This window comes from Boleophthalmus pectinirostris, unplaced genomic scaffold (genome assembly GCF_026225935.1).
Source record: "Boleophthalmus pectinirostris isolate CB_2022bp ecotype Guang Dong unplaced genomic scaffold, ASM2622593v1 HiC_scaffold_14, whole genome shotgun sequence".
Taxonomy (NCBI): domain Eukaryota; kingdom Metazoa; phylum Chordata; class Actinopteri; order Gobiiformes; family Gobiidae; genus Boleophthalmus; species Boleophthalmus pectinirostris.
Genome location: NW_026571047.1, coordinates 24,306,366 through 24,325,079, shown reverse-complemented (window position 1 = coordinate 24,325,079; position 18,714 = coordinate 24,306,366). Strand labels below are relative to the sequence as shown.

General features: G+C 38.4%; 3 protein-coding genes and 1 pseudogene across 3 annotated transcripts; 3 read left to right on the top strand and 1 right to left on the bottom strand.

Annotated features, from left to right (window-relative positions):
- The first annotated feature begins 292 nt into the window (after positions 1 to 292).
- On the top strand, positions 293 to 1,902 carry LOC110164413 (dual specificity protein phosphatase 13-like). The gene is made up of 3 exons (XM_020929443.2): positions 293 to 425; positions 848 to 1,065; positions 1,669 to 1,902. Exons 1-3 carry the CDS (start codon positions 301 to 303, stop codon positions 1,860 to 1,862), a joined length of 537 nt encoding a protein of 178 aa, XP_020785102.2. The 5' UTR covers positions 293 to 300; the 3' UTR covers positions 1,863 to 1,902.
- Positions 1,903 to 3,928: 2,026 nt separating this feature from the next.
- Positions 3,929 to 9,427, top strand: LOC110164419 (dual specificity protein phosphatase 13-like). The gene is made up of 3 exons (XM_020929454.2): positions 3,929 to 4,095; positions 6,606 to 6,823; positions 8,957 to 9,427. Exons 1-3 carry the CDS (start codon positions 3,971 to 3,973, stop codon positions 9,175 to 9,177), a joined length of 564 nt encoding a protein of 187 aa, XP_020785113.1. The 5' UTR covers positions 3,929 to 3,970; the 3' UTR covers positions 9,178 to 9,427.
- Positions 8,382 to 8,499, bottom strand: LOC129407947 (5S ribosomal RNA; annotated as a pseudogene).
- A 3,690-nt stretch (positions 9,428 to 13,117) lies between the features above and the next one.
- LOC110164411 (dual specificity protein phosphatase 13-like) lies at positions 13,118 to 18,195 on the top strand. The gene is made up of 4 exons (XM_020929442.2): positions 13,118 to 13,182; positions 14,422 to 14,611; positions 15,737 to 15,957; positions 17,684 to 18,195. Exons 2-4 carry the CDS (start codon positions 14,451 to 14,453, stop codon positions 17,899 to 17,901), a joined length of 600 nt encoding a protein of 199 aa, XP_020785101.1. The 5' UTR covers positions 13,118 to 13,182; positions 14,422 to 14,450; the 3' UTR covers positions 17,902 to 18,195.
- The last annotated feature ends 519 nt before the right edge of the window (positions 18,196 to 18,714 follow it).

Genomic DNA, 18,714 nt, shown 5'->3' with positions numbered 1-18,714 from the left:
AGAAGAGTAGCTTATTATCACTAAAGGGAATGAAGTTGTCCAATTTTAAGATAATTCTAATAGGGCTGCGTGATATAACAAAATATATATAGACAATGGAAGTGACTTTCCATTTTAATTATTTGATATAATACTACAGGTTTGGGCTCGGGCAATGACTAAAAATATATCTATATTGTTTTGTCCTTTTAATTTGGAAGGCAGTTGTCGGTAATTTTAGAGCAGTGTATTCTTGTCAGTACCACCATGTAGGTAGTAAAGGCTCACCCAAAGCCACAGGTCCACACTCACAGTTGGCACATGGAAAACAGCAGAGCTCGCCCCGACACTCCCTCTGTTAAAGAGCTCGTGAAGATTCTGTACGGAGGGAAACGATGTGGGAGCCATGTGAATGAAGTCTGGCCCAATCTGTTCCTTAGTGACCTGTAAGTCTGGTGTCATTTGTAACATCATTTTTATGTATTGAAGCTGCACTATGTAACTTTTCTGGAGGGTCTGCTGCTACCTGCTTGTCAAGATGGTATTGCTTTGCCTGGAATGTTCCACACTTTGGCATTAAACTTATCTATCTCCATGGACACATAGAGGAAGAGCTACCAGGCCAAGTTACAAGTCAGATTTATGGAGAAACAATAAAAAAGCATGGTATTCTAGATATTTTTGTAGCAATAAAACACACTGACATGAGTAAAGAAGTAAAAGTTTAATGCCATACTGAGGAAAAGTTACAAAGTGCACCTTTAATGAGACAATTTATATTTTAATGGCCATTCTAAAAGGATGACTAAAGCAGTACTAAAGCCCATTTTTGTGTCTGAACCACTAAATCAGTAATTTTTTTATATAGGACGTTTGCCAATGACCGCTACAGCGTTTGGAAGTTGGGAATTACGCATGTTTTGAACGCAGCACACGGACGGGCCCATAGTGAGGGCGGTCCGGACTTCTACGGCCCCTCGGTGGTGTATTATGGAATCCCCGCTGACGACTCGCCGACCTTTAACCTCTCCAAATACTTCAGCGCTTCAGACAAGTTTATTCACAATGCGCTGGAAGTAGAGGAAGGTGAGTAAAGTAAAACTGCATCATTCAGCGAGCACAGTTTAAAGCAGTGTTTCCCAAAGACTAGATCACAACCCTCAGGGGGGTCGCAAGAGATTTTTTTTTTTTTTTGGGTCGCCTTGTCAGGATCTGTAGGGTAACTGTAACCCTCTTTAACATGTTTTTACTAAGCCTCTAATGCAGAAAATAATTAGTTTTTCTTTTTTCTGTTTTTTTTTTCTTTTTTTTGAGGAATCTGTGTAAATGTTGCAAAATTGTAACAACAGGCTTTAGTGGTTACAAATATTACAACTTCACATCTAATAAAAGCCAACTTTGTATTAGTTATTACTCACTGAATAAATTGAAAACATGTTTTAAAATGAATTAATTTAATTGGAAAAAAAAATGTATTTGCTAAATCATGACTAAATCATGACTACATCATGACTAAACTAGGACTAAACCAGGAATAAATCATGACTAAACCATTGTAAAACCAGGACTAAATCATGACTAAACCAGGACTAAACCAGGACTAAACCAGGACTAAACCAGGACTAAACCAGGACTAAGCCAGGACTAAACCAGAACTGAACCAGGACTAACCCTCTCCTCTCTCCTGAGGTCGTGTGTTGGTGCACTGTGCTGTTGGCGTGAGCAGATCGGCCACACTCGTCCTGTCTTTCCTCATGCAGCACCACCGGCTCCCCCTGGTGGACGCTATTCTCAAAGTGAAGGAGCACAGGTGGATTTTCCCAAACACGGGCTTCCTGAAACAGCTCCGAGCTCTGGACATCAAACTACACACTCAGACATGATAGACTTTTTTACCAATAATTTTATAAATACTTAACTTGATTATTTTATTGTTGGTATCATTGTTGTTGTTTTTTTTTTTTGATAGAAAACTTTTATCAAGCACTTCTGATACATTGGGTTTGACAAATAAACACAGAAGTAGTACTGACTCCAGAGGAGGTAGAGGCATAAATGATTAGTTTGAGCGGGTTGTTTACTAGTGTGAGATATAAAGCCAGAACAAAGAGAATGTTTGGTGAATTTTATCAAGGGGAAAGACGTTATTGCCCTTCTTTCTACAGGATTTGGGGAAAGCTTAATATACCAGTTAGCCCGGTTAGCGGTGCATTACATACATCATGACCAAATAGCAGTGATTGGTTAAATGATAAAAAGTACCTGCCTACCACTGAGCAACCAAATTCTAATGCTGCGAGGTCAGACGGTTTCCACAAAGTGAAACCTGCTGATGAATCAGGCTAACGCAACACTGCTAAATCCACCAATTAAGGGGCCCATCTCATGCAAAATAACTCTTTTCACATTGTATCTTCTGCACATAAACAAGCACAATTTGGGTTTTGGAACATCCATTGCACAATAGTTCTGAAATCTTACTGATTTTTTGGAGACAGTCACAGACCAGGAACTATGAAAGACCGACTATTGCTCATCCCCCCGCCCGCCCTGAGAAAGCACAGGCTCCGCCCTCCAAACGTGACGTAGGCTCTGAGTGAGCCACCCTTCCTCCACCCATCTCAGGGAGGGAGGGGGAGACAGACGTGCACCCTGATAGTGGTAGGAATAAACTTTTATTCATCATGGTGATACAGCGCGTTCAGCTGCATGTGTTGGATCTGGAATTGGACAAGAACTTTGAGGTGCACGAAGCTCAAGCACAGTGTCGACATCAGCTGAACATTACTGATTGGTAAAGTATTAATAAACACTAGTAGATAAACTTATTATATTGTGTACACTGGTGGAGGCGGGGTGGAGGTGGTGGAGCGGGGAGAGAGTGGCGGGTGTGAAGTGTTTTCTGCTACGTCAAACGCGTCATAGGTGTAGCTGCCGTGTCATCGTTGTAGCAGTTTTAGTTCGTTGTCACGTGGAAGGGTGGCACAAATACGCTGCAATTTGTTAAAAAAACAACAAATCAATCTAAAAACCACTTTGTGATGTATGCATCACTCTTAGAAGGTAGAAAACTCTGAAAAGTTGATTTAGCATGAGATGGGCCCTTTAAGAAAGTAAAATTGGAGAACTACGCAAGTACAGAGCGACGTCTCTACTGTACACAGGATAAGAAGTGGATCACTAAAAGGTGCACTCTGTAACTTTTTAGATGGGAGTCTGCTTGTTTCTGTGGATATATCATTGCTCTGCCTGGAATGTTCCACAGTATGACATTAAACTTCTGTCTTCTGTATATGTGTGTGTGTTTTTTAGTTTAGTATAGTTGTCAGTATCTGTTTGTGTTCTTATTGCCTTTTAATTGAACTGTTACTCACAATTTTCTGTATAATTCTTATTGTTGTAGTTTTAGGGTGACCATGTTTACCATTTGTCCAGGGACTACAGATGAAAAATATCCTCTCTGGCTCTAGCTAATTCTGGTATATTTACAGAAATGCTGATTAATGCACACTGCCCCTGATAAATAATCCAAAAAAAAAAAATAAACAGTTCTACTTAATAGTTATTCAGTTACAGGTGGTTTTATAGCTCAAAAATACAGACAAAAACAGACATTCTGACTGTGAATGGGGTCGCCTGTCCTCAGATCTGATTCGTAACTTGGCCTGGTTTGGTCTCCATGAAGATAGAAAGGTTTAATACCATAGTGTGAAACATTCTAGACAAAGCCATAACATCTCCACGGACCCTCCACCAGGAAAGTTACACAATGCCCCTTTAAACGTACTTAATATTCCATACATTTGAAGCGTCTCCTGTAAGCAGCGTAGTGTTTTTGTAAGACTAACCCTAATGTCCCGGTCTAAATCTGGGCTCGTGCCTTGTGTCAGTGGACCACCTGTTCACAGACATCACCCCACCTCAGACAGACTCGGTCGGACTCGCTTGGACCTGAACTCTGTCCAAATACTGGAGCTCACCGCCGTCCAAAATGTCCCACAGAAGAAAGAGGAAAGAATATCTGACTGTGAAAGACCTGCAGAAAATGCTGGACTCCTGCAAACTACATCTGGGGCAAATCGACGAAGTTTGGCCCAATATCTACATAGGAAATCTGTAAGTACTGAAGTTTATGAAGAAACGCAAAGAAAGCAAGCGCAGTTTTCAGTATTTGGTGAATATATTTTGGAAGATTTAAATTGTAAAAAAGCAAAAGATGTATTGTTGTCAAATTGTGGAGCTGTTACTTACAAGTATTTAGTCCTACTTACTGTTACTAATAATGATGTTAATGAAGAGATAAAAGTTATAATGTTTGGTTCAGTATTTAGAACAACATTATCCAAGATTTAGTCTTATTTTAGACCTGGTTTAGTCCTTATTTAGGCCTGACCAGTCCAGGTTTAGATCCGGTGGTACCACGATCTGAGTGTGAGAAGTCTGAGAACCGCTGAGCTTTATATACCGCTGTTACTACGGCATCTGCTTCGTTCATTCATTCATTCATTCATAAATCGATCACATAGAAAGAAGTACAGGTGTATTAAATCACAAAGCTGGTCTATCAACTTTACTTTTGTTTAGAGTAATTAAATTCTTTCTCGTGTCCCTGCTTCAGTGAGGTGAAAAGGTTTGCGTGTTGATGATGTAAATGGAGGGATTCCCGTTAAGAATTCCTACTTTCCTGTATCTTCCAGCTTTTCTTAACCAATTTGTCCATATTGTCCACATACACTACTGGTCAAAAGTTTTAGAACACCATAATTTTTCCAGTTATTTATTGCAATTCAAGTCGTGCAAGTCCAATGAAGAGTTTGAAATGGTACAAAGGTAAGAACTGAACAGACAGAGGTTTAAAAAAAAAGATAAAAGATACAAAACACAAGTCCAAGCTCTGCCTAAAACTACCTCAGGAGAAAAGAACAAGATGGTAAAACTTGAAAACATGGAGTGTCCAGCACAGTGTCCAGACTTAAATTCCATCAAGCTGGTTTTGGATGAACTGGACAGAAGAGTGAAAGTCAAGAAATCTACAAGAGCCACACATTTATGGGAACTTCTGCAACAGACTTGGGAAGAACTTTCTGAAGAATATTTGATTTCTATTGTAAAAAGAACGAGCCACGAGTGTGTTCAGCTGTTATATCTGCCAAAGGTGGACACTTTCATGAATCAAAAGTTTAAAATACATTTTGGTCAACAGTAAACAGTAAAAAAATGGAAAAAATGTGGTCTAAAACTTTTGACCAGTCATGTATTACACCAAACCTGGCACAGGCACTTGAACCCATAACACCACTCCACCACGACTATTATGTTTCTAATTTAAAAATGACTGAATAAACTAATAATTTCACTCAAATATGGTTAAATTACATTTTACCATAACCACATATTGAAATATATTTGAAGCAAGACCAGTGTCAAGATAGAGTCAATAAGATTAATGCATTTTCACAGCTCTTACTGAACAACTGTACATTTAAAAAGGTTTGGAACACCAATTTTAAGTATAATTACTTATATTTTCAGTACAAAATACTGCCTATCATCATTTGGGCCACTTCAGCAGGATGCCTGCGGGCCAAGAAAAACATTTACAAAACACAACACTACTCAGCTGCTACTTTTAAGTTTTATAGTCATTATTTCGGCTTCTTGTTCATAGGTGTAACTTTGAGGACTTTTCCCAGAGGTGGAACTTGCAAGTCGTGACTTGGGTCACTATTTTTAGGACTTGAGACTTGACTTGATAAAATGGACTAAGACTTGGGACTCAACTTGGACTTGAAGGTCAATGGCTTGGAACCTGACTCAGACTTGAGGCCTGTGACTTAAGAAGACACGATGCTTCTCCTAAAAAATTATATGTTTTTAGAAAATACTTTTCTTTTTATGGTTGACATGTGTAGTGCTTATATGTCTTATATGTTACATGTTCTAATTTGTTCCTTTACAGGAACAAACTAGAACATGTCCCTCCCACTTCTCTGTTTGTTTCTTTGGATGTAACTGAAGTACTGTGATGTGGTATCCTCAAAAGTACTACAGTAATATACAGTACAATACAGTAAAAAGGGAACTACATAGAGCATGATCCTTCAATTTCAGTGCAGACTCACAAAATAACTTTTTTTTAAGCACTTTTAAATCTTAATTCTTTCTATTCTGGCCGTAATGATTCACACTAAGATCTTGTCAAGACATTTAAAAAGGAAAATTTTGCATTTCTTAACTCTATAAATACTCATATATAAATATACCATGACTTTTTAAGTACAATTTAGTTTAAAATTCATATAAAGTGCAAAAATCTAAGATATATTTGGTGCTTTGGTTTAAAGACTTGAAATGACTTGAAGCTCAAAGCAGACGACTTGGACTTGACTTGGACTTTTGGGTCAGTGACTCGAGACTTGACTTGGACTTGCCTGAATTTGACTTGGGACTTGGCTCGGACAAAGACTTGAGACTTGCAAAACAACGGCTTGGTCCCACCTCTGACTTTACCCCATTCAAACGACGAGATCTTTTGTTTTGTATTGTTAGTAACTATGGCAACAGGGTTCGTTTAATTTAATATGTAACTGTAATATTCTAACGTGAGGGTCGTGTTGTGTTGCCAGCGCAGTAGCTCAGAATAAGACGGCTCTGGTGCGGTTGGGCATCACTCACGTCCTGAACGCCGCTCACTCGAAGCAGGGCAGCATCGGCGACCAGCGTTTCTACGGCAACGACTTTGTTTACCTCGGGATTCCGGCGGAGGACTCCACCTACTTCGACCTGGACCAGTACTTCAGACCTGCAGCAGACTTCATCCACAGAGCCATCAAGTCTCCAGATGGTGAGATGAACTAGGACTGAACCAGGACTGAACCAGGAATAAACCAGAACTCAAACCAGGAATAATCCAGGACTAAAACAAAACTAAACCAGAACTAAATCAGGAGTAAAACAGGACTAAAGTAGGACTAAACCAAGACTGAACCAGGACTAAACCAGGACTAAACCAGAACTAAACAAGCAATAATCCAGGACTAAACCAGGAATAAACCAAAATTTTACCCAGGTTTAACCAGGACTATACCAGAACTAAACCAGGAATAATCCGGAACTAAACCAGAACTCAACCAGGACTAAACCAGGACTAAAGTGTGTGTGTGTGTTACATAAGGATGAGTTGTTATACAGTTGTAGGGAGTATTATCTGTTACATAAGGGTGAGTTGTAGGGAGTATTATCTGTTAGATAAGGGTGAGTTGTAGGGAGTATTATCTGTTACATAAGGGTGAGTTGTAGGGAGTATTATCTGTTACATAAGGGTGAGTTGTAGGGAGTATTATCTGTTACATAAGGGTGAGTTGTAGGGAGTATTATCTGTTACATAAGGGTGAGTTGTAGGGAGTATTATCTGTTACATAAGGGTGAGTTGTAGGGAGTATTATCTGTTACATAAGGGTGAGTTGTAGGGAGTATTATCTGTTACATAAGGGTGAGTTGTAGGGAGTATTATCTGTTACATAAGGGTATTATCTGAGTTGTAGGGAGTATTATCTGTTACATAATGGTGAGTTGTAGGGAGTATTATCTGTTACATAAGGGTGAGTTGTAGGGAGTATTATCTGAGTTGTAGGGAGTATGGTCTGAATGTCGTCCTGTATCTTCTGTTCTGAAATGTACAGCGAGCAGAGCGCAGAAGAATTATGGGAACTATTTTTAGCCTGGAGTCAGTCAAGTATGATATTAAAAAGACTAATCCTCTGCAGAGATGGCCCTGGTGAACTGCATTGTGGGAATCCAGGCTTTTGTAACTCAGAGTGAGCTGAAATAGACGATCACTTTCCCGGTTTGGTCGTAGATAATTTTGAAAACAATGTTGGTACAAACAACTACAGTAAAGGTAAAACATTAGAGATGTAACAATATCCAAATGTCATGGTAAGATATTTATTGCTATACTTTGTGGAGACTTCTTCCTCTTAAAATGATTGGACAAGACTTAATTCAAAGAACTAAGATTTAAAAGTGCTTAGAACTGTTGTTTCTTCATGCAATTTGCACCAAAATTGAGCAAAGGATCATGGTTGATGTAGTTCCCTCTGTTTTTTTTTGCTATTACTGCACAATAACAATGTATTTAAGCAAATAAACTTGTGATTCGATATATTGTGATGGTCCATGATATTACTGAGAGACTTTTGATGATACAGTATCATGATATTTTAGTTATTGTTACATCCCTATAAAACATAATTTCAAAAGTGTAAGTAAGTATTTTATTTATGTAGCGCGTGTCACAAAGACGCTTATTCATTCACTTCATACTCGGTGAAGGCAAGATACTATTGTACTAGGCACTATGGGTGAAGTGTCTTGCCTAAGGACACAACGGCAATTTTGTGACACTGTGGCACCTGATTTTCCAAGTGGTCTCCCATCCAAGTTCTAATCAGGTCCGGCCTTGCTTAGCTTCTGAGATCTGACGGGATCAGGCTTTAACAAGTCGGTATGGCCACAGGTGTATTGAATAGGCTTTACTGGTGGAGGTGAAGAGGAGGATGGAGACAATGAGGAGGCTAAAGGTTTGGCTGCTGCAGTAAATCACAGAATGAAGGAGGGAGAGAGAGTGTATTTATGTGATTGGTTGAGAGGCAAAGGAAACAGGTTCTGATTGGTTGACAGTTATAGACAAGGTACAAAATTATTAAGGAGGGTGTCAACTTTTTAACATTGCTCCCTCACCCAAAACATTTAAATATGTTGTTTTTCTGGAATTTTCAAAACAATAAAAAGTAAGGTCATGATCTAAATATGATGTGTTAGTAATTAATACCCTATAGAAGTCTAAAATACCTTCTCTTTAAATTAGAAAACACATTTTACCATGGATATTTTCTTCCGTATAATTCATAGTTTATATTAGGTAAGAAGTCATAAATGTACTGAATCACAAATAGTTGTTTTTCTTATTTTTCAGGGAAGATTTTGGTACATTGCATAATGGGAATGAGCCGCTCCTCCTCTCTGGTCTTGGCCTACCTCATGATCTACGAGCACATGTCGCTGAAACAGGCACTGCACTGCGTCGTCCAGAAGAGGGCGATCTACCCCAACAGAAACTTCCTGGCTCTGCTCCTGGACCTGGACCTGCAGCTCATGAAGAAGAGGAAAAAGAGGAGGATGTGTGCCATTCTTTGACCAACTGGGATCAAACCAGGGCGGCGTCCCATTTCTGTTCAGTAAATGTTGTCTCCTTGAATCCTTGTTTCCTCAGTTCATCACACTTGGAATTAGTCAGTATCACTTCTCTCTGGATTTTTCTTCTGCTGTGGGGGGATTTACAATTTAAAAAGGAACTGAGTCAAGCATGAAGTGAACAGAAATGGGATGCAGCCTAGAAGGGGTGCATCAAACTTTTCAAAACCTTAACTCCTTGATTTCTGTTTTTAGCCACTTACAATAGACCTTTTTTGCAATGTCCGGAAGAGACGCGATGTAGGGTAAACATCACTTACGTTAATGCTTTTCTACGACAAAATATCTCTGGAAATGCCTTGTGAATTTTCCAACAGCTTCATTAATCTGCCCCCAGCACCAAATTTTCATCCAACATTCATCCAAGAGGAATTTATTCAAAACTATCAAGGTAACAAAGACGAAAACTTAAAGGCGAACAAAGACAAGAATTAGTGAACTACTCCTGAGCAAAACTAACATTATGGTCATGAATAAAACATAAGTAACTTGTTAACTCAGACTGATTCTACAATTAAAATTAAAAATCGATTTCATGATGTAGATCAGGCATGTCCAAACTATGGCTCGTGGGCCAAATGCGGCCCTGAGACAAATTTTTCTTGGCGCTCAGGCTTCCAGATGAATTGGCCCAAATTACCTTGCCAATTAAAAATTAACTTTCTACTGCAAGTTTTTTTTTTTTTGAAAATCTACCTTGATAAAGCAAATATTTAATATTTATTGTGTGGTTTTAAGAATTTTAGCATGAATAAAGACTGATGGCTCATTCTAACGTGTTAAACATGCACATATTTCAATTATTCACTGTATTGAGCACCAGTCTACAGCGCTGGATCGGCCCTCTACTTCATCTGTGTTTAGATATGTGGCCCTTAATTAAAAAAAAGTTTGGACACTCCTGATGTAGATATTAGTGTAGTCAGAGAGATTTGTGCAGTTTAAATGCGAGACATGTAATCTGTGAACATCTGTAGCGTTCGAACTGCACAAATCTCTCTGTCTATGTGAATATCTACATCATGAAATCGATTTTTGATTTTAATTGTAGAATCAGTCTGAGTTAACAAGTTACTTATGTTTTATTCATGACCATAATGTTTTGCTCAGGAGTAGTTCACTAATGCGTCGTCGTTGTTTGCTTTAAGTTTTCGTCTTTCTTACCTTGATAGTTTTGGATAAATTCTTCATGGATGAATGTTTATCCTTTGTCGACCTTGTTGGATGAAGATTTGTTGATGGGGCAGATTTATGAAGCTGGTGGAAAATACTCGAGACATTTCCACAGATATTTTGTCATAGAAAACGTAAGTGACGTTTACCCAACATCACGGCACTTCCGGCTGTTGTGAAAAAGGTCTATAGACAGAATGATACCTGTAAGAATTACCATCTCTCTCTCTCTGTCTCCATGGAGATTTCATTATTTTGCCTGGAATGTTCCACAATATGACATTAAAACATCTCTATTTTCAATTACACAAGCAGGAGTTCCCACAAAGGCCAAGCTGCATTTCAGATCTGTGGAGAGGCGAAAGTTTTATTCAACACCTGTAACTGAATGAATACAAGATAGATAAGTTTAATGCCATACTGTGGAACATTGCAGGCAAAGCAATAACATCTCCATGGAAACAAGCAGGTGGCATAAACATATATAGTGCACCTTTAAGGAGACAAGTTTTGACACTGATGAAGCACCCCTTTAAAAGCTTGACAAGTTTCTCTAACGGGCCGATCACGATCACACCAAATGTGTATTGCCCAAGGACACAACAACAGAGCTGGAATTTAACCTCCAACCTTCCACTTAGATATCAGTGTCCTTGGGCAAGACACTTCAAGTACTACTACAATCAGATTTTATTATTGTGTTGTATTTTTTGTATTTATGTACAGTTCATAACGTCTCACTTTACTCAACAAATCTATGGACCAAATGTAATCTTTATTTATAACAGATTTAGCATCATAAAGAAAAAAAAATCTTATTTATTCAATTTTGATTTAAAATGATTTTGTCCACCGTTGTTTTATGTACTGTAAATAAACTCACTTACACAGCAGGTTTTTTTTGTATTCTCTGATTATAAAAATTGAACCTAAACCTATAGTGTTAAGTACTGAACTGGATTATTTGCAAACTGTTAAATCATAATTATACTGGTGTATCCTTATTTCAATTTGCAGATTTCAGGAATCCACTCTTATTATTATTGTTATTTCTCCAGTCCTTTGTTTTTCTGGCATGTAATTGCTTTAATTGACTTCATTCATCAGTTTGCTGCAGGGATTCTTAGCTTCTTACAAAATATTTCACCTCTTAATGAACCAGTAGATACAGGACTAGTGCCCTCTGCTGGTGTGCATGAGAACTAAGGCTTTGAGGTATTTCCTAGACACACTCATTACTCCTGGCGCCACCTAATGTTTCCGCTCAATTTCATTTCTCTCCAGCGACTTTGTCAGGAATCGGAATAAACTAGACAGTTTGCAAAAATCCCGGAAGTGCGAGTTCGGGCACCAGCCAATCAGCAAAGTGTTATACATTCTGTGTTGGCAACGATTCCCGAGATCGAGGATTTAAAGACAGAACAAAGAAAATGTTATTAAGACGTTATTACCCTTCTTCCTACGGGAATTGGGAAAATCTTAATATATCCATTAGCCCTGTTAGCGGCGCATTACGTACGTCACGACCAAACAGCAGCGATTGGTTAAATTTTAAAAAGTACTACTGTCGAGGGAATGAATTCTAATGCTGCGAAGTCAGATGGTTTCCACGAAGTTAAACCGGCTGACGAATCAGGCTAGGGATTCTTAGCTTCTTACAAAATACTTCACCTCTTAATAACCAGGAGATATAGGAATAGCTCCCTCTGCTGGTGTGCATGAGAACTAAGGCTTTGAGGTATTTCCTAGACACACTCATTCCTAAGATAAGATGGTAGAAGTAGTTAAAAACAAACAAACAAACAAACAGAAAAATACAATACAGGCCAATCTTATATAATTGTGTTTGTACATAGAGTTGTGTCACACGATGATATAATAACAAAGAGCAAAAAAAGGTTATTAAAAATGTAAATAATTTAAATAGCAAAAGCACATGTTGAATAATGCACAAATATGCAGATTTGTATAGGTACAAATAAAATAAAATATAAAGTATATGCTATACACAAGAGACGGTGGGGTAAAAACAAACTGAATATAGAGAGTTATGAAAGAGTTAATTAGTGCATTTAGGTGGAACTTTTCTGGTTGAGGGTCCGTCAAATGCTTGTTTCCATGGAGGTGTTATTGCCTTGTCTGGGATGTTTCACAGTATGGTGCTAAACGCTACTTTACAAGTCAGATCCGTGGAGAGGCGCCCATATTCACAGATGGAATTATTGTTTTTTTTGAGCAATAGAAACACCTGTAATGAATAAATGATAGATGAAAGTGTTTAAAGGCGCATTGTGTAACTTTTCTGGAGGAGGCTCTACCAAATGGAGACCAACCCAGACCAAGTTACAGGTCAGATCTGTGGAGAGGCGACCCCACTCACAGTCAGAATGCTGTTTTGTAGGTATTTTTGAGCTATAAATCCAGTTGTAATTGAATAAATGTAAAGAAGAGCTGTTTAATGTCATACTGTGGAACATTCCCGACAAAGCAACGACATATCCATAGAAAAAGGCAGGTGACGAACCCCCAAACGAAAACTTACACAAACAGGGTTATCTTATGTGAGTATTAAACCCGATTCATTAGTTCATTTGTGCTCTCTTGCTCTTCTTCTGTGTCACCTCTGAGCGGTGACAAACTCAGATGATGATGTCAGCTGCGGTATGTTCAGGCTCAATTTCAAAAGTTAAAAAAAGCGTTTGTGGAGTGAATCTCGAAGAGCACACGGACAGCGGCCTACGAGATCTACAGGACAGACCACTTTCTACCGCCAATGTAAGCTTTTTTATATGTCCGTAAAAAACAAATGTGTATTCTGTGTGTAAGAAACTATAGCTGGTTTTCACGGTATCAACATTAAACCGGCAATGTTATTCAGGGTTTTTTTTTTTCAATGGATAGGTCAACGCTTGTGGGACAGCGTAGCTTTAAACTAATCTTATATTTATTCAGCTGTTGGTGTTTCTCCGCTAAAAGAAAGGCCTTGAAAAACATGCATTCTTACCGTGAGTGGGCTCGCCTCTCCACTGATCTGACCTCTAACTTGACTCGTAGCGTCACTGCCTTGTTTCTGTGTACAAGGATAAGTGTGGAACATCAAGCAAAGCCACAACATCTCCGCGGAAACAAGCAGGCGATAAACAGACAGACGTTCCTCCAGAAAAGCTACAGAGTGCAGCTTTAACACAACAGAAATAGCAAAAATGTTAAAAGAAGTAAACTGGACAAAATGACAATAAAGTCTACCTTAAAAGAAGAAAAATTTTTGCGTGTTTACAAATAGGAGTGTGCAAAAATATCGAAATATTGTATTTATATTTATTTATTATTGTATTTATTGCATTTACTAAATTATTTTGTTACAGCGCTACAGTTTTTGTTGCTTGTTTAGTGGAAGGAAATTTGACATTTTCACAGTTTTGATGATAAAAATGTTTGTGTTTCATATGAACTTTGCACAAGAAGTGGTTTAACAAAGACTTTTAATATCACAGACATGATTTAGCCTTTACTTTTTATTGAACCGCATCGAATCGATTTGAAATATATCGTATCGAACAAAACACGCACTGTACCAAAAGAGGTATCATATCGTGACCTATGTATCGAGATATGTATCGTATCATAGCCTATGTATCAAGATATGTATCGTATCAAACCAAAAGTGCACTGTATCGGATATGTATCGTATTGTGGCCTATGTATTGAGATATGTATCGTATCTTAGCCTATTTATCGAAGTATGTATTGTATCGTGGCCTATGTATCGAGGTATGTATCGTATCGTAGCCTATGTATCAAGATATGTATCGTATCGTAGCCTATGTATCGAAGTATGTATCGTATTGTGGCCTATGTATCAAGATATGTATCGTATCGTAGCCTATTTATCGAAGTATGTATCGTATCGTGGCCTATGTTTCGAGGTATGAAGCGTATCAGCAACTTCTTAATGACACCCGACCCTATTTACAAATTAACCACATTATAATATTGTTTTCTATATTGTTACAGATTTCGATAAGTGAACAGAGGACAGAGACATGCCTCGTGGTCTGGGCAGTGGGAGCTCCTGTGATGGGACCAGCGGGGGGCGCTATGAGACCCCCTCCGCCTCAGAACTACAGAGGCTCATGTGGACCAAAAAGGGCGGCAGCAACAACCACATGGACGAAGTGTACCCCAGGATTTACATCGGAGATATGTGAGAGAAAATTATAATTGTTAAGACCAAAGCAAGCAGCAGTTTCATAATAATATAATAAAGTATTTTTAGGTCAATATAAAATTATGAAAAAAATAAGTGAAAGGAATCAAGAAAAGATTACAACAACAACAACAATTAAACAACAATTAACGGTGCTGTAGCTGAACTTCTTGAACAGTTTTTCCTCACTTAAATTATACATTTAGAGCTAGGAGTGTGCAAAAATATTAAAATATCAATATATATCGTATTGTTTGATGTGATGATACAGTATCGATATCGTGGATTGCTGTATTGATATATCGCCAAGAGTATTTTTTGGTATATTTTACTCAATTATTTTGTTACAGCTACAGTTTCGTTGTTTGTTTAGTGGAAGGAAACTTGTTTATGCGACACATTTGGCTTTTTTACTGTTTTGAGGGTTAAAATTGGTGAGTTTCATATTCACTTTGCACAAGAAGTGGTTTAAGAAAGACTTTTAGTATCACAGCCATGATTTAGCCTTTATTTTTTATTAAACCATTTTGAATCACTTTTAAATACATCGTATTGAATCCTATCAAATCGTAAGCTCACTGTATCGTATCTGCAACTTCTGAATGATTCTGAATGAACTTATTCACCGCAATTTTTAAGTTTTTAAGGACTTTTCACAACTTTCAGAGACCAGAGTAGAGTTTTCCTGTCACAGTGAAGCTAACAACAACTAGCTTGTTAATTGCGCACTTCCTGCTTGTCCAACAATACATTGTTTTTCTAATTATGACAGTTTTGCCATGGAGGTAAACCCATAAATCTATATCCATGGGTAAAACTAACATCAACTAGCGTGCTAACGTGTACTTCCTGATTATCCGACAATTTATTTATTTATTTATTTTAGATGACAGGCTTATTTTGACCTTAAGAACCGCTGTCAAAAACTGATACTAGGCCTTTAAAACCATTAATAATTACAGCTGCCACTGAACATCTTGGTTATAAAATGTGAAATTGCCCGCAAAATGTTACATATACATCTTTAAATTATTGCAGTCTTTGTAATTTACAACAGCAACCAATTTTTTTATACAATTTTGCAGCCTTAACTTGAACTTTAACCTTCTTGTTTGTATCCAGGTACGCAGCTAAGGACAAGAAAGGGCTGCAGTCTCACCTCATCACTCACGTCCTGAACGCGGCGGATGGTAAATACAACGTAAACACAGGAGCCAGTTTCTACAGAGACACACGGATCACGTATTTCGGAGTGGAGGCTTTTGACATGGCCAGCTTCGACATCAGCCCCTTCTTCTACCCGGCCGCCAACTTCATCAAGAACGCTCTCAGCTCCCCCACAGGTCTGTCTGCTTTTAGTCATGGGTTTTAACTTCATGTTTATAGGAGACATTTTGAGGACTTTTCAGACTTTTTACAAACTGTTTAAAGGATATCTCTAAGGTCTTGTGAGCTTTAAGCCAAGTTATACTGTTGTTAGCTCATCAAAAACAGACCTGGAGTTGTGTTTTGTTTCATTCACGCATGTTTGAGTAACCTCTTATTATCAGTTTGTCTACATCTCCAGAGCTCAAAATGTTCTGTTGCACCTTGTGATGTCATGAAGCGGTAGTTTTCAAGTTAACAGCTAGAATTTACTTTAAGTTCAGTAAAGATTGGCAATTCCAGGGCTGAAATTATCCAAATGATCCTAGTGAAGGTGTATGGAGTTTAAAAACACAGTCGAGCACTTCCTGTATTACCACATGACATCACAAGGTGGACCAGTGTGTTTTCTGCTTGAGAGAATAACTAATTTTAAATATACAGGATTTTTGTGTTAAATGTGTAAATAAAACAAAACACAACAGGGTGTTTGTGATGAAGAAACAACATTATAACATAGATCAGAAAATAGTGTAATATGAGCCATTTAAATTGGAAAACGCTATGGCGATGGCTGTAATTTGTCCCATACAGACCGGGTAAATACAGTACAAATATTTTAAGACCAAAATGATGACAGTTTTTCGATGTAAAGTCAACTGGAGTCAATGGGGCCAGACCCACCGCCATGCTCACTTCCTATTGCGGCAAGCGGGTTCACTATGTCCACTTATATATACAGTCTATGGTCTGATTGAAGGAAAGAAGGCGACCATCTCAGTAGTTTCTGTGTTAGTTATTATGCCTCTGTGTGTAATGCTACATGGGACTTGCCCTGCTTCATTTGACAGTGTGATATGTTAAACAGGGCCAGTGCAAGCAGCAGTAATCCCATACGGAAATACAGGCAATTATTCAACCTCCTCTCCTACAAACCAGGCCAAGATAAGAAAAACACGGATTACAGCGTCAGAAATATTATGCTGAACTTCACAGACACTCAGAAGTCATGCAGGTTTAATCCCCGAACAAGCAACAAATGAGACGTTTTTAGGAGAAATGTTAAAACTGTGTAAAATGAACCTTTGGGGGTAAATGATGCTTTGAAAGGATTTTAAAGAAAGTGACCTGGCATGAGGAATAAAGGCACACAAAATAATGGGTACTTGAGTAACTATTATGCTATACTACAAACACTACGAGTGCTACTTCTGCTTTTATCAGCTCCAGCTCCTTATTTAAAGGAGGGAGGTCTGCTGCCACGGAGAGGCTTGAATGTTCCTCTGTCTGGTTTTAAACATATAAGATGTATTTGATTACAGGTGTTTACATTGGTCAAAATGGCACTTTGTAACTTTTGGTGAGGATTTCTGCTATAAATTACAAAGTTTTAAGTTAACCTTTTGCAGCGAGATGGATTCCGGTGATATTTGTGAGTTTACAAACTCACAAGAATTCACTGTATGGTTAGTCGGGCAGTTGGATCAATCACGTCGCAGCTTTGAGTTTTATGCAGAAGCCAAAGGCAAAGTGCCCAAATGAACCAGAACAATGTTCCAGATTGATCATATGTAGAATTAAATTCAGAGTGACACACAAATTAATCTGGGGTGATCATGTTACCTTTAAGCATTTTCCATTGAAGACAAATGTCCCTCTGAGCTCTGTGTCCACGGTCCATCCCTGTGCTTCCTGTATTTGCAGGTAAAGTGCTGGTGCACTGTGCGATGGGCCTGAGCCGCTCCTCCTCTCTGGTTCTGGGGTATCTGATGATCCACGAGGGCCTGACTCTGGTGCAGGCGCTGAAGGCCGTCAGTGAAAACAGAAACGTCTCTCCCAACAACGGCTTCCTGGAGCAGCTCCGAGCGCTGGACTCCAAACTGAACTGTGGAGGAGTGCCCAGGCAGAACGGTCACAGCTGAAGTTACTGCTGCTGGAGACATTTCAGGAGAAATGATACGTTTGAGCTTTTGAACATATGTGATGACATTGTTCAAAAACATACCTGGAGTTTCATTTTGCTTGATTCCTGTTTACACTCTGTGAAGAGTGAGCAAAGAATTAGCTTTACCATTCCAATGTAAATGAACATTGACACTGGTCAGAATATTGTAAAATTAGTATTCATTTGCATTTTTTGCTAAATCTCTTTCTGGAAACTTGTAAATGTAAATGTTTTTGTTTTTGAATGCATTTATCAGATTGCTACATTTACATGCCACCATTAAAATGTCAAATTAAACTGCTTTTGTAATTGTTTTGCTGCCCTCTACTGGTGTCCACACTTTATTCATTTTTTGCATTGTTGATGACCAAAAAAGAAAAAGGTAAATACATTAAAAATAAAGTCTCTTTCTCATTGACATTCCAATCATTTAAGGTCAGACACTGCAGGTCAATAATGTTTTCATATTAAAATATAAGTATGTGCAAAAATATCCAAAGATACAAGTATTGCCAGTATGTAAATCTGAATATTGGTAGCACCAGGTAAGTAAGTAACTTCTCTTACACTGATACACACAGTTCAGAGGACAAAAGCTTGGTGGAGGGATAATATTAGCTGAGCAGATCAGTCTTAGAGCCTGGCTTCTGTCACTGAGAATAAAAATGTCTTGGTCACATGATCCGCTCTGGCATCTTCAGCTGTTTCTCTGCTGCATGAGAAACAAAATGGCCACCGCATGCTTGGACAGCCAACACAAGTGCAGGAAGATTTGATTTAATTTGACACA

What these genes read in the sequence shown, in the direction of transcription:
- LOC110164411 (XM_020929442.2), top strand. Translation starts at nt 14,451, where the DNA reads ATGCCTCGTGGTCTGGGCAGTGGGAGCTCCTGTGATGGGACCAGCGGG. An exon ending in AGGATTTACATCGGAGATAT is followed by an intron (nt 14,612 to 15,736) that starts GTGAGAGAAAAT and finishes GTTTGTATCCAG; the next exon opens with GTACGCAGCTAAGGACAAGA. An exon ending in CGCTCTCAGCTCCCCCACAG is followed by an intron (nt 15,958 to 17,683) that starts GTCTGTCTGCTT and finishes CTGTATTTGCAG; the next exon opens with GTAAAGTGCTGGTGCACTGT.
- LOC110164419 (XM_020929454.2), top strand. Translation starts at nt 3,971, where the DNA reads ATGTCCCACAGAAGAAAGAGGAAAGAATATCTGACTGTGAAAGACCTG. An exon ending in AATATCTACATAGGAAATCT is followed by an intron (nt 4,096 to 6,605) that starts GTAAGTACTGAA and finishes TTGTGTTGCCAG; the next exon opens with CGCAGTAGCTCAGAATAAGA. An exon ending in AGCCATCAAGTCTCCAGATG is followed by an intron (nt 6,824 to 8,956) that starts GTGAGATGAACT and finishes CTTATTTTTCAG; the next exon opens with GGAAGATTTTGGTACATTGC.
- LOC110164413 (XM_020929443.2), top strand. Translation starts at nt 301, where the DNA reads ATGGAAAACAGCAGAGCTCGCCCCGACACTCCCTCTGTTAAAGAGCTC. An exon ending in AATCTGTTCCTTAGTGACCT is followed by an intron (nt 426 to 847) that starts GTAAGTCTGGTG and finishes TTTTTTATATAG; the next exon opens with GACGTTTGCCAATGACCGCT. An exon ending in TGCGCTGGAAGTAGAGGAAG is followed by an intron (nt 1,066 to 1,668) that starts GTGAGTAAAGTA and finishes CTCTCTCCTGAG; the next exon opens with GTCGTGTGTTGGTGCACTGT.